This window comes from Apium graveolens, chromosome 7, assembly GCF_009905375.1.
Source record: "Apium graveolens cultivar Ventura chromosome 7, ASM990537v1, whole genome shotgun sequence".
Taxonomy (NCBI): Eukaryota; Viridiplantae; Streptophyta; class Magnoliopsida; order Apiales; family Apiaceae; genus Apium; species Apium graveolens.
In genome coordinates this window covers 193,881,812-193,899,422 of record NC_133653.1, presented here as the reverse complement: position 1 = coordinate 193,899,422, position 17,611 = coordinate 193,881,812, and the positions used below count along the sequence as shown (strand labels likewise).

Sequence of the window (17,611 nt, the reverse complement as noted above, 5' to 3'; positions counted from 1 at the left end):
ATTTAATTTAGTTTATATAAATATTCAATTTTGCATAAAAATACAACACGAAACATTTTACACGAGTTTCTTTGGGTACACATTTTGTTATTCTCAAAATTCAGGTACACAATTTGTATCATTTCAAATCCTCGGTACATATATTGTAATAAAAAATAAGTTTTCACTAACGGTGTTAAAAAAAGGTAACGATTGTACACAAATTACATCTTTCTGATAATTTTAGATACACATTTTGTTATTTTCAAATTAGAGGTACACAAGATACACAATTTGTAAACTTCAGCTACACATCTTGCATTTTACTCTCAAAGAAATTCCAAACTAAAAGTATAGACGAAAGGAAAGTAGGAAACATACGCCCGAATCTTTTTAAAACCCAAAACAGACCAAACCTAGCCCAAACAACATTGGTCTCTAGTTAACTGGGCTTTAACTCAATTTACCCATCCGGTCCAATTAAGAAAAACAAAAGGATTTTGGTCTAGGCTAGTGTCAGAAGACTCACTCTAGCTCCTCTTTCATTCTCAAACGATGTTTAAAAAGTAAGTTTCTGATTCTCTTTTTATATATTTGTATGTATCTGTATATAATGTGTCTAAATTCTTGCTTTGCTTACTGTCATTAGTTTATTTACGGTAATTTATTCTCTTTTTTTATTATTTGGGATTAGTTTATGATTCTTGATATATTTAGCTGTTAATGTTTGTCTGTTTACATGTTTAAAATTAAATGGGTGTCTTGGAAATCTTTTTGAATTGACGGGGTTTACAAAATACTAATTTTTTGCACTGTGATTTGTGGGTGTGATTTAATATGACTTTGTTTTTCAGGTTCTCATCTGAGGAGGTATCTGGACAAAATCAAGTTAAGGCATCCGTGCAGCGAAGAATCCGGCAAAGTATTACGGATGAGGTTGATTATACCAATTCTTTTAATTTGATTATATTGTATTATATGTCCATTTGGAATGAGTTGACAGAAATCGTAAATTTTGAAATGGAGATGAAATATGTTAAGGTTTGTAGTTATGCATTGTATGATATGACAGTGGACATAATGTTTAGTTTCATTTTTTTCATAGTTATTAGTCCGAAATTGAAACTTGAAAGTCCAAATGTATCTCAATTTTGTTAGTAAAGAAGGGAGATAGTCAGATTGCGTCAATGATTCTTTTCTGAATTGCTAGTGCAAGTACTAATTCTAAATTCTGTAACAGTATCCAGGGCTTGAACCTGTCATGGATGATTTACTTCCTAAGAAGTCCCCTCTCATTGTTGTGAAATGGTAGTACCTGCAATTTCAGCTACATTTTTTATGCTTCTGTCTAAATATGTAAATGTGTGGTTCATTGTCTATTGTCTCAGATGTGCATATTTTTCACTCATAAAATAAACATATTTATATAAGTGTTACATACGTCCATTGCAGTACTGCTTAGGGGTAAACATCTTGTGTTGTTCTTTTATGAATGATTGAGTTTTAAGAAACCAAACCTATTTACCTATTCTAGGATTAGGCATGCTAAATATTCTGATTGGGGGGAACTGGTGAGAGAATGGCAACATCAGGGGTGTATGCGCACATACAAGCAATGGAGTCTCAAGTGGACAGCCTCTTTTTAATTGTAAAATATTTTCTCATTAAATTACTAAATTTTCATAATTTTTTAATTGTATATCTACAAACTTTAATGTTACATAAACAGGGAAAACGAAAGATATTAAAGTATGATATCAGGGTAATGAACTAATGAGGTACAGAACTGAAATTAAAAAAAAACAAAAAGGTGTCTATTGATGCTTTCATGTTATTAAGCTGACACAAATATAAGCCAGAGATCATCTCTCATCATCTGTATTTGTTCTTGACTTCTTTTTGGGTTTATGAAATTATTACTGAACATTAAAAAAAGATGAGCATGTACTTCTATTACTACAATTTTTTATTTTATTATTTATGTATACAGGTAATCATTGTGTAGTATCTGTGGTGGGGGGAGGGGAAGCGCTGGGGAAATCTTCAAATGATTATGATTTAGATCAGTATATGAAACTTTGAGCAAAGCACGTCTCCCCTCTGGTGGAGGACACTGCACCTGATGGTGGCTTTGCCAAAGAGATTTTATATGTTTTATATTTTGAAGGGGGGGGGGATGCAGAGGAGAAAGAAATGGTTGGTTGGTTATTTAAATTTACATTCATCTGTCTGGCAGAAGGATTTGCCTTCACCAGAAGGGAAATTTTCGTCTATTTTTTTTCCCTTATTCATGTTTCAGTGAATGACAGACAACCCAAATCACTCCACTGCCAATTAGTTTTTATATCTAAAAACCCATGGTATTTTCTCTTGATATATAATTTTGCTAAATATACAATTACACGTACTATCTATATATATGCACAGAGCATGTATGACATTTGTGGTTTTTTTTTCGTTTTTTCTGGTTTTATGTTAAAGTGTTTGCCAATTGTTTCTGATATCTTTTTTTCCCCATTTATTTTCATTTTTGAATTCCTGTGTATAGCCAGAATCATCTGAATCTAGTCGTGGTCAATAATGTGCCATTGTTTTTCAACATGCGTGATGGACCTTACATGCCGACACTGCGACTTCTTCATCAGTGTAAATTACTTTAACCTACCATATACAAAATATCCCAACAATGTGCTGGTTCTATGTGGTTTTTTTCCTTAGAAATGCTAATAAAAGTTTACGTCTGGAAAACATGGTCCTTTCTCTGTAATATGTGATCTAGGTTATTCGAGACTTGACTTTGACCTAACCAATTCCCTTAAAAAAAGATAGTCTTTAAAAATTGATTTGTACTTCCTTGAAACTTCCCTCGCTCATCTAGCTTTGTGGTCCCGTTCTCCATCTTTTTATTTCCTTTTATTTTCCATCTATCTCACTTGCTGTCAATAGAAGAATTGGTTGCTGTTGACCAATTTAGGCAACTCGAAATTACTGCAACCACATCAAATGACACAACTTCAACTATGAAACTCCTTTGAACCTATGGAACTGTCTTTTTAAATCCAGTGTTTGTTTAGCTTTTCCACATTCGGCATGGATTAATTTTCTTATACTTAAAGCTTAGGGTCAATAGGTATAGTTCCTAGGTGTCACCCTCAACACCTTCCTCTTTACTTTTAACACCTGATCGTCATTTCTGTGGCACACCAATTCTTGATTTTGTAGTTTTTAATTCTAATTTTATTCAGTTTATAATATCACCCAGAACGATGACAAGTTTTCAAGATAATTATTATTTTGGTATTTTTTTAGACTGTTCTTTTCACATTCACAAAAGATACTTCACTTTGTGCAGACCCAGACATAATGAAGAAGTTACAAGTAGACAGGGGGGCAATCAAATTTGTTCTTTCAGGTGCTAACATAATGTGTCCAGGGCTTACATCTCCTGGGGGTTATTTGGATGAAGAAGTTGCTGCAGAAAGACCTGTGGTACAAATTATGATAAATATTAATTATGCCCCCCTCACAATGATTCTTATATTTAGATATTTCAGTTGTGTATCATAGTAAGTTACAGTCAGTAATTTTTTTTAGTTTTAAATGATACTTAATAATAAGAAACATGATCCACTCAGATGCACATAATATTCTGATGTAATGTAAACTCTCAGGCCCTGATGGCTGAAGGAAAGCAACACGCTCTTGCTATTGGATTTACTAAAATGTCAGCAAAAGACATGTAAGTTGCTTTAGTTGGATGTAACTTTTTCTTATTTTCTGACCTTTTAAAACTAATTTTATTTTGTAGAAAATAATTTTTAAGTAGTTTGTACTCTAGTGTGTGATGAACATCTTGGCTGGAAACTGGAACTGGTCCCTTTATTCTACATCCATCTATCATATCTGCTCTCTGTATGATTATATCATACGTGACATTTACATTATATTGTTATTCCTTACATTGCATTGCGTTTCTATGTAGTAATACAACAAAAGATAAGTATCTGCATTTATGTCCAAATTTCTGTACACATGCAATTGGTCACCCTGAATGTTGTAGCTACTAGCTACTTGGCTACTAAACATTACTATAAGATGACAGTGCGTTATTAGGTAAAAACAATTAAAAAAACATATATAGGCTCTCCTTTTTTCCTATTTACATCAGTACTAGGAAGGCTATATATTCTAAAGTGTTGCACGTCTTTCAGTAAAAATAGCAACTTTGTTAGCTGCCATTCGAAATAAATTTTATATGTAGGAGATAATTGTGTGAATGTACATTGTACAATTGTCTATTCTTAGATAGTGATGATTATTTCTCATACATAATGAAGTTACTTTTCCTTTGGGGTGAATGCAGAAAGGCTATCAATAAAGGAATTGGTGTGGATAACATGCATTATCTAAATGACGGTCTCTGGAAGGTACTTTTTTTCTATTTTGCTTTCATTTCTCTTGATGTTGTCAATTAATATTTTCTCCTCAAGAATGATTTATAGTGTATCTATAGACATGAGTAAAATGAATAAATGACAGACAATTCCTCTAATATGAGCAAAGAATTAAAAGGATTGCATCATGTGCACGGACTTGGTTTCTTGGAAGAACCCAAAACTGATTACCCAGCCCTACTAGTTTTACTTTTATTGTTGTGTTGAGAGAAAATCTTCGTGGTCTCTTCAATTTTTCCCTCTTACCTGTGTCGACTGGCCGTGACATGGATATGGAGATGGGATCTGAGTCGGATCCTTTATATGCAAACCTTATGAATACCAGAAACTTCAACTTCAAGCAATCTATTTCAAAATAATTTATAAGGCCTCGCAACAACTTGTTTCTAAAAAAGGATGCCCATATATTACTATTTCCATGTTATCCTTTTGATTTATGCTATAAATTTTATACAACAACAATGATATGTTTTTTTATTGGTAAAATACACTAATTTAGAAATGTAAAATGTATGAAAAGTAGGTATAATTTCACTTGGAGCAAGTCCAATGCAAGATGCAAAATAGCTATAGCTATTGCTATAATTTGGCACCAAAAAGTGTCTTTTGATGCTAAAATAAAACTTCAACTCCAATGCTAGATGCATTTTGAAACCAAATATTTCCTAATTTACCTAAATTTTGTCACCTTCCCCTAAGTTTCATTTAAAGCGCAACAACATTCATCTCGTTTGTAGTAGTTTGATGATGTGGCTAGATGCATAAATGCATCCTTGGTTTCAAATTTAGAACCAAGGATGCATATATGCATATTTGCATCCAAGTATAGAACTCTTTTGGAGTTGAAATTTTTGACATTTGGTTTCAAATTATAGAAATGGCACCATATATTGTATTGGACTTGCTCTTATGTGAAGGTTATATGCCGAATTTCCCACCCGTGTCCAATTTTGGATCTCTATTTACAAATCCTAATAACTTAAAAATTAAGAGTCTGACCTTTGGATCGGCACTTCTCTCCGACACACCAACCCAAGTCTAGGTAACATATGAGAAAGCGATAGATGTAGGGAATTGTGAAGGGTATTAATGAATCTCTTCAGGGACATATTTCATTTTTTAACAAGGTGGAAACTGAAAACTAATGAGTAGAATAGGGATTGGTTTTTGTTGTGAATTAAAATGTTTTGAACCCTATTTATCCCATTTGCTGCTTTCCTTTTTTGAATAACTTCTCTTTTGTTTCTTTCCTCCCAAGTAATGAAAAAATTGTGGCATTTTATCTTTTGTAAGTAAGGCTTGTATATTCATTCAGAACTGTTTCTCGTTCTGTTGTTGGTTAGTGTTGGAAAGTTGATAAACCTTCTTTCTTAGCAAGGAGGGATAAGGATACATGCCTTGACCTTAACAATTTTGTTATTTTATTATAATTGTAGGAGGGCTCTTATAGAATTGAACTTTAGATTTTGTGCAGAAGTAACAATCAATTTTTTTTTCTCATTTTACCTAAAGAAATTTTAGCTTTCTTAAATTTATTCTATATTGACAAGAAGTTCGCATATTAATCATGTGTTCCGAATATTAAACTTTGTTCATTGTATTTGTGTACACCGAATATCAAACTTTCTGTTCTGGTGCCCGTGCGCGAACTTTTATTTCTGCTTATGCCTTTCATGACAAGGTTTCACAGATAGAAATGTCTGCATTTTGGAAATTGCTTTATTTCTAGAAGGATAAAAAAAGACTTTTTGTCTTCCCCTTCTCCTTCAAACTGATTAAGAGTGTTCTTTAATTGATGATTTTAACAGATGGAAAAACTAGAGTGAGATTGTGGCTGGATCATCTCAGTGCAATTTGTGCAACCTAATGAAAAGCATGCTGCTTCATGATAGAGTTCGTCATCCTGCTCAATTTTCCCATTGCATTGAAGTTAGCGATCAAGCACAGGAACATATATCTGATGTTATTAATATGTAGAATTATGGAACAACCATCTTTATTTTCCAATATTTGTGCAATTATTGATAATCAAATTGCTGTTTGGAATGCTTGTTTATGGTTTATAGGCAATGTTTATTTGGCAAGAGGGAGTATTTACATGCACTTCTCAAGTGCAGAGTGCAGACAGTCACTCAATGGAAGCTTTTTTTGCACTTTTTTGGTTAAGTTCTGTTTGCATTTCTTTTCAGTTCAGAATAGGGTTGTAGCCATTTGGCAAAAAAAAGAAAGGTTGTGAGCATCACAGATGTATGACAGACTACACAGGTCATGGAATTTCTTGGTTTTAGAATGTGAACTACATCGCAAAAGTTCTCTGAATCATAACAAAAACTAAGATATGGCTGAAACAATTTAATACAAATCTAATTGTAATTATTTATCTTATAAATTATCTAACAAAAAGCTAAATACAAAGTCAGAAACTAAAATTGATACAAATAACAAATATGTAAATATAAGCCCAATTATTCACATTAATTTGATTTTAACAAAATTTGTAAATTTTGAACTTACTAATTTCAATTTGAAAATTATATATCAAAAGCATGGTTTTAAAGATCCCCAATTTTATTGATTAATCCATTTCAAGGCACATACCTGATCCGATTTTTAAAATTTGATTAATTATTATATATTTTTTTGAGGGGTATATTGCAAATAAATTATCATATGTAATATAAAATTTGATAAACATATATATAAGGATATTAAAATTAAATATTATTTCAAGTATAAAATATATTCGATATGTTTTTAATTAATTCTGCGTATTAAACACGATTCTCCGATTAATACCGACCGATCTAAAATTGATGAAAGAAGCTGAGCCCTAATCGAATTCCAAAGATGTTTTCTCCAGGACACAGTAATCACACGGTAAAGAAAAATAGTTTACTCCTCTGCTAGTTTGGTTGAGCTACTTTGTTACTTCGCATAGGGTTTTGCTTAAACCCTTGAATTCATTTCATTCATTCTTGACTCACCATGTCTTTCTCACTCTTAATTCGCAGGCCCTCCAATTACAAACACCTTTACATATACACTCTTTCTCCTTACATCTCTTCTCAAACACCCAATTTCTCTTCTTTTTCTCCCACTGAAACCCTAATTATACCCAATTCACCCCCACCCATTCCCCCCAAACCCACTTCCCTCTCCGCCCGTATGAGTTTTGTATTCGATCAAATCGATGCCATCGAAAAAGAACGCTCCCACAAAGACCAAACCCTCCAGCGCATTCGCGCTTGGCGTGAGTCGAAAAATAAGCAAAATAGTGATGGGAATGTGGGTAATAATGAAAATGGGGTAATTGGGGTTAGTGAGGTGGAGGAGAGGAAAAATGGGGGGTTGATGACTAAGGAAGTGGAGTTGGTGCATCCGTGGCCCGAGTGGATCGAATTGATGGAGAGATTAGTGCAGCAGAATTATTTTGATCATAAGAGGAAAGATGAGGATAAGATGATTCAGGATTTGGGGTTTAAGATGGAGGAAGTTGTTGATCAGGGTTTTGATTTTACCAGAGATTGGAAGACTGTGCAGACTGCTTGTCTTAATTTCGGGAAGGATCGGTTTGATATTTTTAGGTTTGTGTGGTTTATTTTGTGTTCTGGTTTTCTTATTTGAGCTGTTAGTGTTGTTTATTGGATTGTATATGTGATATCATTGTTGGTGATGATATGTACCGCAAGTTTGACAAGTTCAGGGTTTTTTCTCATAGATGTTTCATAATAGGTTCAAATTAGGAGTGATGGTTTCAGGTTTGAGGTTAGTTCATGTTGGTAAACTTGTCAAATTTGTGTTGTTCTAAAGCTACTTAATATTGATAAGAGTGAATTTATAAACTTGAACGGAAAACAATAATAATAAGGGAGTCATATTCGGGTTTGTTCATGAAGTTGTGTCATGCCATTTTTTGGTTTTGTCCCTAGAAAAGTGATATGTTATGTGATAACAAAATTATACGTGGAGTACCTGGGAGTATCTATAGTGCCTTTTATCTAGGTACAAATCCAGTACAAGACAGTTTTAGTATGCTTACATAATTTCTATTATGCATAAATGAATTACATTGTCTTAATTTGCTTGAGATGTGCTTTAAGTGTTAATTGATTTCAGGTCATTATCGAGACAGGATATCCAAGTGTTGGTTGGTCATGGATGTCCTAGCACAGACAAGAAGGTTGTTTTTTCTGCCAAATTGTTGAGAAAGCATGTCCATCTTGATGAGGGCGACGTAAGTTATACAGTCCTTCGGCCATAGCTTCATGTTTTTTCCTTAAAGTGCACCAAGTTATTTGTGTTTTCAAATAGTTTTTCCTTGTTCGCCCTATGCTGCCAAAGTGCCAATTTTATTTTTTGATAATTTCTGCTGTAGTCCTGGATATCTATCTAGAGAGGTTGTTGCGTACCTTAATGGACCTAGGTAAAGACTGTTTGAGAGATTGTCACTGTAATTATTTGTACTAAGCTATATGACTATAACTGTGTCTATAACATTGTAATTGACTTTCTGTGAATGTCAGGTTTGTAGCTCATGTAGTTTGAGGAGTTCTTGTGAAAGGGGATATCTGCTAACAAACAAGGAGGATGAGGCAAGAACCATTGATATTATGCGTGTCCTGTTGACGTATGGCTTTGATCCAGTGAATGGATCAGTTGTGAATGAGTCCATTCTGAAGATAAAATCTGTCAAAACTGTAGTTCGTAAATTACTTCATCATGTCGTAAGATTGAGTGCAGTTCCCATTGACCCAAATCTTCCTCCACCTGTCATTAAGAGACCTCCACCAAAAGTGAAGCAACCACCTCCCCCTCCAAGAAGACGGGTTGGACGTGATGATATTGAGATGAAAAAAGGAGACTGGCTTTGTCCAAAGTAGGTATCAGTTAGTATATCTGTACTTTCATATGTTCCATGCATCACTTTAAATTTAGTTAGTAGCAGCAAAGTAAAAGCCAGTAGGTATCCAGCCAAGTGGAGATATAATGTTCCAGTATGACTTTGTTTACCTACATTTTGCCGGGAAAGTGGTTTATCAAATGAATTTTGCATTGAGGTTCTGACTGGCTGCTCAATTATCAGTTTGAGATTATTATCTTGAGTATTCTGAGTGCAAAGAAAATTGATGTCTGGTTATTATATATAAAATATATAGTAGGCATGGTTTACTTTCTTGACCAAAGAATTTTAACTACATATGGAAGTACTTTTTAGGTAAACTTCTTAAGAGGAAGTTCGGAGTCATTTGGAAAGATTTTCATGAATTATTATTATCATTGATTTGAGCTTTTGCATGACTTTCTAATGATGTAAAGCTTAAAATTTCAGGTGCGATTTTATGAATTTTGCAAAGAATTCGATATGCCTGCAATGTGATTCCAATCGTCCAAAAAGACAACTTCTTCCAGGAGAATGGGAATGTCCTGAGTATGTTTTGCTCTTTTATCAATCTTTTCGTTTGGCTATTATACTATGTTTTTGAACATGCCGTTTCCTTTCCAGATAGAACTGCTGGTCTTAATTTTTCCATTTTCCTGACAAGCTCAGTACTTTATTGCTGTGCGGATAAATAGTCATAACTTTGAACATTGTCGTTCCTTGGCAGGTGTAATTTCTTGAATTATAGGAGGAATGTGGTATGTTTTCACTGTGAGTGCAAGCGGCCACCTGATGAATATACGGAGAACAAAATGCAAGAAAAGCAACATGGTTCTAAGACAAGGCTCGAGAAGATTTCCGCACGGAAGGACTCTTGGAATTTTGACTTTGATGACAACGAGTCTGATGGAGCAGATGTTGCTTCTTTCGAGTATGCAGATTTTCATAAACTTAATGAAGATTTCCCTGAAGCTAGATGGGATGAAAGAGATAATAGTAGAAGATCTGAAGATGGGTTTCAGACAAGCAACATGCCTCTAAGAGCACCTGAAAGAGAATACTCAGATCTCGGCCGTAAGCAGCCTGGAACAGGTTTCGACGATTTTGATGATGAAGAAGACGATCTGGAGAGTTACGAGTTAGATAACCAGACTAGGGACCAAGGACGGGGAACTGGTACTGTTGACTTCTCCGAGATTGAGCCTGATTCTGAAAGTGATGAGACTGAGGCCCCTAATGAAAGGTTGAGTGCTACAAGGAGAACCGGTTTTCCTAGAAACGCTAAGGCACCGAGGCCAATGCATCGAAATGCAGCTTTCTCAGGATCTGAAGGCGATGAATTAGATTTTGATTCAGACCAAGATATTCCAGTTCACCCGAACTGGAAATCCAGTCATGCTGCTAACTCGCAACGAAGACTTAGAGGTAGAGCAACGAACAATTTCGACTCAGATGAAGACATTGGGCTCAGTTCTGGCTCCGAAGATGAGAATAATCATCGATCTAGAAATGCAAAAGGAAATAAACGGGAACCTAAAAGAAGGGATTTCGGAAGGAGAGCTAGTCACAGCTCTGAAGATTTCTCTGGATTCGAGTCTGATGAGGAAGATGTAAAATCTCATAGAGACAAAGGCAATAGAGAAAGTTTTGATAGAAGGAAAAACATGTCAATGGGCCGTGGAAGTTTTGATGGATCTGGAAGATCTGGATTCAAGTCCCGCAGTATGATGGGTGACCGAAGTCGATCTTCTAGAGACAAGTTTGAGAGACCATCTCATGGACCTCGTGGTAATGATAGAGGATTCAACAGGGATGACTCTGACGGGCATGCTAGATTCGATGGATCTGAAAGATCTGGATTTAAATCTCGCAGTATGATGGGTGACAGAAATCGTCCTTCCAGGGAAAAGTTTGAGAGACCATCTCGTGGGGCTCGTGGTAGTGATAGAGGATTTGATCCGGATGACTACAATGATCGTAGAAAGGGTTCTGGTGGTGATTTGCGAAATTTTAACAGCCCCAGGAGAGAGAGCTTTGGTAAAGACAAACGAGGTCGGAATAATATTGATAACAGGGCTACGGCAGGAGGCTCAGATAGTTACTTTGGGGAAGAAAGGCAGCGCAGACCTCGTAACAATGTAAGGTGAATCTCGAGTACAATACAAGTTTGCTCTCCAGAATTATCACTAAACATCGGCCATGACCAGAAGAAACAGCATTGGTTGTCTGAAGGCTAATTATGGTTTTTTTTAGTTTTAGCTGAGAAATTTTGTATGCATTTGAAAAGGATATTTTGGATTCTCATGTTTTTTATGCTATTATACTGAATGAAATTTGTTTGTAAACATTCATTTCTGGAAAAGAAGGCAACAGAAAGGAAATATAAGCAATGGTATTATCTTGTGTAAGTTTGTTCCTCTGTATTATATTTCAGTCATATGTATAATCATGATACTGTATGTGGCCGCAGCTCTATTGCTTTGGCTTTTTCAGGTCTCTGATTATACATGTACAAAATCTCCATCTATATGCGTGGACTGCACAACAGGTGTATGATTTCACTGCCATTGCTACTTTTTCTTTGGCTGAGTTGTGGCCCTTGTTTGCTCCTCCTTTTGTGCTCTTTAGTTTCTCTAACTCTGTTGAATTCGTATTGCATTTCTGATAACGTTCTGCTGAATTGTTTGCGCATCAGTTTTACTGGTAAAGCTTGAGTCTTGTGGATCATAGTGTACGTGATTAGGATATATGCTTTACCCAAAAAACTATTACCTCAAGTCCTCAACAACTCTTTATTGTGGTGCACGATACCCAGAGAATCTGCCAAACATTTTTTTGAACTATTCTCTTAATTCCGATTTATGATTCCTCTTTATTGGCATGTCCTTCCTCTAGATCTCCGGTGTTACTGAGGATCAGGCAGTTGACAAAGCCATAAAATTGACCGCACTCGCCCGTTTCAGTATCGTGGTTAGCTGTGAAGTGCTTTTTTGGTCCATCATCTTCTCTAGGTATTTTTGTTGGCCTTTAAATTTTTTTGTGTGTCGTTGATTGCGATGTTTTTATTTTACCTTAGTTAACTGCAACTCTTCCGCTAAAACTTTTCTCTGTACCTAAGAGCTCCCTAAAATTGTGGTGAAGACAGTCACAATGAAAGGGTAGCAATAGCCTTATAACCACAACATGAATCAAGGCCCCATTGAGTTTCAGCTCGAAGGATAGCTTGCTGAAGTTGAGGATCGAGGACCAAACTGAAGTTGAGCTGGGTTTTTGCAATACTAAAGGTAATCCAATTTTTATATCTAGATGTATGTATGTAATATGTTGTTCATTTCTTCAGTTGAGATAAGTTGTGATTCTTATGAACTGTTTTACAAAATTTACTGTAGAACTTATTTCTATATGTTCTAATTGCCTTTTCAAATGATTCTCTCCTTCGTTGATTTTTATGCTTTTAATTGCGGTGATAAGGGTGCATTTGTATTAGCTAATTAGCTTGTGTTGTTATTTTAACCCAGTTTGAGGTACAGGGTTCTATTATTCTTTTATATATTTGGTTTACTTTTTAGTTCAAGTGACTTGGTTGCAGTGTAATTGCAATGCTTAGCTCATGCTCAAGTCAATTATAGATATTGCTGATTCAGGAAGAGAGTACTACACTTTCTGTTTTTTCATTCTCCATTGTAAGCTAATATGCATCTTACTAGTCCAAACTTTTTTATAGGATATAGAATATTAAATTTGATCATTTGCTACTTACTTTCTGATATGCTTGTTTATATTCAAATATATGTGATATTGCTGTTTTAAGTACTCCATGTAACTTTCTCTGTTCGGCGAAAAAGATTCATCTTAAATTATTCCTACTCATTTTTTGAAATCCCAAAGTTCTAGTTGTGTAAAGTTCTTAAAATTACAGAAGTTCACACTGTTTATAAGCAGATTTACACAAAATTTGAGTAAGATAGAAAAACAGTTCTATACGGGAACCAAATAACTACATTTGGCATATCTAAAATAATTTTATTGTTTCTACTGACAAAGAAGAGGCATCATAACATATCAATTTCCATCACTTGGGAGTATCTGCATAGTTACGATTAGTGTTTTCCTATACATTTAGTTTTGTTTTGAATTGTTTAGGGAGACTGTTTTCGTGAAGACACCGACTTAGTGCAAGACAAAATAGTGGGTGATAGATGTGTATATGTGCGTTACACCAAAAGTGAAAAGTAGCGGAACAACAAAATACCAACACGTCATAAAAACCAAGTAGCAGTTGTGAAGAAACAGAAATTTAATCGCATAATTTTAAAGTGGTCGATATAATACCCGAGCCTATGATTATCTTTGCATGAAACTTACCAGTGAGGATGTCAGTTAACTCGAGTGATATATATTGATGTGCACACAGACATCACACAAACACTATTTAGCACACACCTAAACGGCGATGCCGATATAGAAAAAATGTAACATCACAAGTCTGAATATTAATTACCGCACAATCACCAATGAATCAGAATAATACTCCTAGGAAGAGAGACGTGTGTCGTATTATTATCGTCTCTTTGTATCTCTCCCATACCGTAGCTCCTCTTCGCAGTTCCTCTAGGCCCCAAACCTCTGTTAGGTATGATTGTGCTGCTTTCAATACCTTCTTATGATCATCTGATCATGAGATGCTGAATGCTTTCACTAATTTGTAATGAAATATACTGATTGGGTTGACACATTTTTGTATTGTTCGGATTGACGTTGATATTAATTGGATTGAAACCTTTTTTTAATCATTGATTTTATATTGCCAGTTGTGGTGCTTTCTTATCTGAACTTGTCACTGTTTTTTTTAATTTTCTGCAGCTTTTGCAACACTGCCTGGGCACAGCAAGAAGGGTGTGGTGCCCCTGTCCGGAAAAAAGGAAGAAGTAAGCCTGGTTACCTCTAAAATTTATAATACGTAACTACTAAATTGTTATATAAATGTACAACCAAATGAGCAGTGGTCACCTCTCTCGTATAAGATCCGTGGGCGTCTAAATTAGAAAGAACTCCAGTGGACACAGTGTGATGTTGCAGGGGTACTCACCATGTGTTCGATCTTTTGCAGGGATACTCAGGAGCGCATTCACAAGGGCACAGTGCATGATGATCGGTTCTTGGATAAATTGACAGCGCACGGGTATCAAAACTAAATTTGCTCAAATTACATTTAATTTGTGTTCTCATAATCTTAGGTAGATTAGGTTATTACTTGTCTATGATTGTTAATTTTTTTTTCTTGGACTCATAAGTCATAATGTATGCCAAGAAGTCTATTAATTATTAATAGTCTCAACTTGCTGAAGTTTTTGTTGCTCAAGGATCCCTCCCTAAATAAGAGCAGCCTCAAAGATTCTATATGCAAGTGACATAACTTAACAGTCTTTGCATTTCCATCCATTCTATTTTTTTCCGATATTTATAATACTGCAACACACCTTCTTGGGAAAACATTTTAATCATGGAACATCTCTGTATCCCTTCCGTTACTCCTCTAGACCTCTAACTATTTTACTTTCCATCACTCCAAAATTGTGTAGCCCAATTTCCTTTCTTGCGATGTTCCTCTGTTCTTCGAGAACTGCTAATCTTCTCTCGACGTTGATACAAAAACATAAGCAAATTAGCAAAAACAAGTTGGCTTCAGGTATATCATGTAGGTTACAGAAAAACTTATCCATTCGATAGAATGACTGTCCCTGCTTAACAACATGATGCTCCATTTTGTAGTAATATAGTTCTTATATTATTTACTTATCTATCTATTGGATCATATATCCAATCAGTCTCAATCTTTTCATATTCTTTTACATCTGTTCTATTTTCTAAAATGACAGGTTACTACACAGTAGATATATTTATTGTTAATCAAATTTTACCATTTCGATGGGGGTGTGGGTATGTAATCCATATATTACTTATTACATGTTACCTTTGATGGGGCCAGTATTCTTCCTCTCGGCTTCTTCCACTTTACTCAACTTATAAAAAATCTGTTTACTGTTTGGTTTGATTGAATTTCGGGACAATGTCTATCTTTTAGTAAATTCGTTTCTTTAAGTGATGTTTGTTGCTAAACTGTGAAGACTGAAGATTGTATGTTTGTATACTTAGACCATCAGGTGAGACCTATGTTACTCAGACTCGGCTAGAAGTGTCCGACATGGATACTTGTCCATGTATCGGACTCGGCAAAATTTTGAAAAATATACATGTTTTTAGCCTAAAATAATTGTCCAATTCCGTGTGTCCATGTCCAAGTGTCGAGTGTCCGACACGGGTATTCGAAGGTAAAATGAAGAGTCTGAGTAACATAGGGTGAGACTAATAGATCATAGGATACACCAGCACGGAAGCACATGGTTTGTTGAGCCAATTAAATCCACGACAGATACCAGGTAGGTGCCATGTGCGATAGTTATTAAAATTTAATGATGCATAGCTAATACATGTAGGTACTTTTGTTATATTGCACCTCTTTGTATCTCTATTGCAGACTCCTCCTTGCAGCTCCTCTCGCCTGTTGTTACCATAAATTAGAGCTTATATCAGGTACGTGCTTTGTCACCACTTTGTTCTTTCTCTGAATTGTTATATCTCAGTGGAACACTCAATTGCTGCTTACGTTTAAGAAAATGCTTCATTTAATAGTATATATGCTTGTGCTTTGATGTTACACTTTTTTTTGTGTGTGCGCGCGAGCGTATTGACACAACTGTAAGGCTTAATCACCTTAAAAATTCAAAGTAAGGGATTTATTTTGATGATTTGTGAGCTTAACATGAATAACTAATAATTCCTGGGAAAAGTTCTATATTAACTGTTATTTTTGTGTTTTACGTGTTCACTTTAATTTTAATTGGGTCTGGATTAAATCCGTGATAGAAATATACTTTTAATTTTATCTCAAATTATCCCTCCGGACTATGAAGCTTCAATTAGTAAATCAGCTAAAAACTTAAACCTTGGTAGGGGTCCTTGGTGGCAACTAGGTGAAAATACGTGTGAGTTGACTGAGCATCAACCTGGTTGGTATGTATTATACTTATACTCGTACTGGCTTCCTATGGGAGGTGGTTATTAAAAATGATAATTATTGGACAAGTTTGGCACTCTTCACGTATCCCTTTGCACCTTTAAATGAGAATATTGCAACTACTAATTGTATTTAATATAAAAACAACATGGATCCTTTTCTAATTCGACATTGATCAAAAAATAGGTTGTATGAGTAGAGACTTTAATTTTCACAAATGAGGTATTTTTTGAGACTTTTCTACTAGTTGCATTTTCACAAATGTGGTATTTTTTGAGACATATAGACATGTTAGAAACATAGAGCTATTATAATAAGACCTGAAGATCTTTTTAAACGTTCAATGGTTCTTTCTATGTTCACCTCGTTTATTCCTACAAACTTGGATTCTTTTTTGACTGTAGTGACGAGTTGGGTATTGTTTATATTGCATTTACTAAATTCTATCAAAAAAAATGAGAGAACAATTTGCAAGTTGGTTCAGGCGAAGTTTTATGTAAAACAAGCTGGTAATTGCTTTTTTTTGCATTAGTTTATGTATGGCATCCCTTTACATGGTCTCCTGAGATCGGCCTTTAAATAATAGCTTTAAGTTTACTGTTTTATTTTTCTGCATTATAATTACCTCGAATTCTTATGATCGCTTTGGTTTCAGAATGACAAACATAAACTTCAAAAGAGGGCTACTGACTGCAAGGAACATAAATATACCTGAAACAAGACTCTGTAAGTAATTTTTAAAATGTCTTTCTTTATGACCATGGGACTAACTTGGACTAATTTGAAACTAGATTCTGCAAGTCATTTTGGACAAATGACCATGAGTCTAACTTAGGCTAACTTGAAACAAGATTCTGTAAGATAAATATTTTCACTTTAGCTTTTGGATTAGTGCACCAAAGATTTGATTGTTTCTTTTCTACTACTTATGGACGACACTAGAAACGTGGGTACATGTTATCTTACCCCTACTCATATGACCAGTAAATAGTTTCAAAACTCTTGGTGGAAAGAAAGTGAAAGAATAAAGATAGAAGGGAGGGAGATAGGGTCAGGGTCCCTGACTCATTTATGTAGTTAGGATTGCTGTAAGAGATTATATATTTGTGACCTGATTTATATAAGCACATGATTGCTTTTAGAGCCCAACTGGTTAGGAACTCGATATAATGTTTTCAATATGTGCTTGACTTATTCGTAAAAGAAGATAGTCAAGAAAAG

At 34.9% G+C, this 17,611-nt stretch overlaps 2 protein-coding genes across 3 annotated transcripts; both read left to right on the top strand.

Annotated features, from left to right (window-relative positions):
* Positions 1 to 427: 427 nt before the first annotated feature.
* Positions 428 to 6,517, top strand: LOC141672715 (uncharacterized). The gene is made up of 8 exons (XM_074479364.1): positions 428 to 545; positions 834 to 915; positions 1,220 to 1,287; positions 2,528 to 2,625; positions 3,332 to 3,468; positions 3,651 to 3,718; positions 4,343 to 4,406; positions 6,242 to 6,517. The coding sequence occupies exons 1-8, from the start codon at positions 535 to 537 to the stop codon at positions 6,257 to 6,259; spliced, it is 546 nt and encodes a 181-aa protein (XP_074335465.1). The 5' UTR covers positions 428 to 534; the 3' UTR covers positions 6,260 to 6,517.
* Positions 6,518 to 7,238: 721 nt separating this feature from the next.
* Positions 7,239 to 11,734, top strand: LOC141671664 (uncharacterized). 2 transcript variants are annotated; one of them, XM_074477955.1, is made up of 6 exons: positions 7,239 to 7,310; positions 7,445 to 8,017; positions 8,550 to 8,667; positions 8,957 to 9,309; positions 9,763 to 9,861; positions 10,040 to 11,734. In XM_074477955.1, the coding sequence occupies exons 2-6, from the start codon at positions 7,599 to 7,601 to the stop codon at positions 11,457 to 11,459; spliced, it is 2,409 nt and encodes an 802-aa protein (XP_074334056.1). In that variant the 5' UTR covers positions 7,239 to 7,310; positions 7,445 to 7,598; the 3' UTR covers positions 11,460 to 11,734. The 2 variants fall into 2 exon arrangements, with proteins under 2 accessions (XP_074334056.1, XP_074334055.1); XM_074477954.1 differs by lacking the exon at positions 7,239 to 7,310 and having other exon boundaries at positions 7,320 to 8,017.
* Positions 11,735 to 17,611: the final 5,877 nt, after the last annotated feature.

Coding starts and splice junctions, on each gene's coding strand:
- LOC141672715 (XM_074479364.1), top strand. Junction 916..1,219: donor GGCAAAGTATTACGGATGAG/GTTGATTATACC, acceptor ATTCTGTAACAG/TATCCAGGGCTTGAACCTGT. Junction 3,719..4,342: donor AAAATGTCAGCAAAAGACAT/GTAAGTTGCTTT, acceptor GGGTGAATGCAG/AAAGGCTATCAATAAAGGAA.
- LOC141671664 (XM_074477954.1), top strand. CDS start 7,419: ATGTCTTTCTCACTCTTAATTCGCAGGCCCTCCAATTACAAACACCTT. Junction 8,668..8,956: donor TCCATCTTGATGAGGGCGAC/GTAAGTTATACA, acceptor TGTGAATGTCAG/GTTTGTAGCTCATGTAGTTT. Junction 9,310..9,762: donor GGAGACTGGCTTTGTCCAAA/GTAGGTATCAGT, acceptor TTAAAATTTCAG/GTGCGATTTTATGAATTTTG.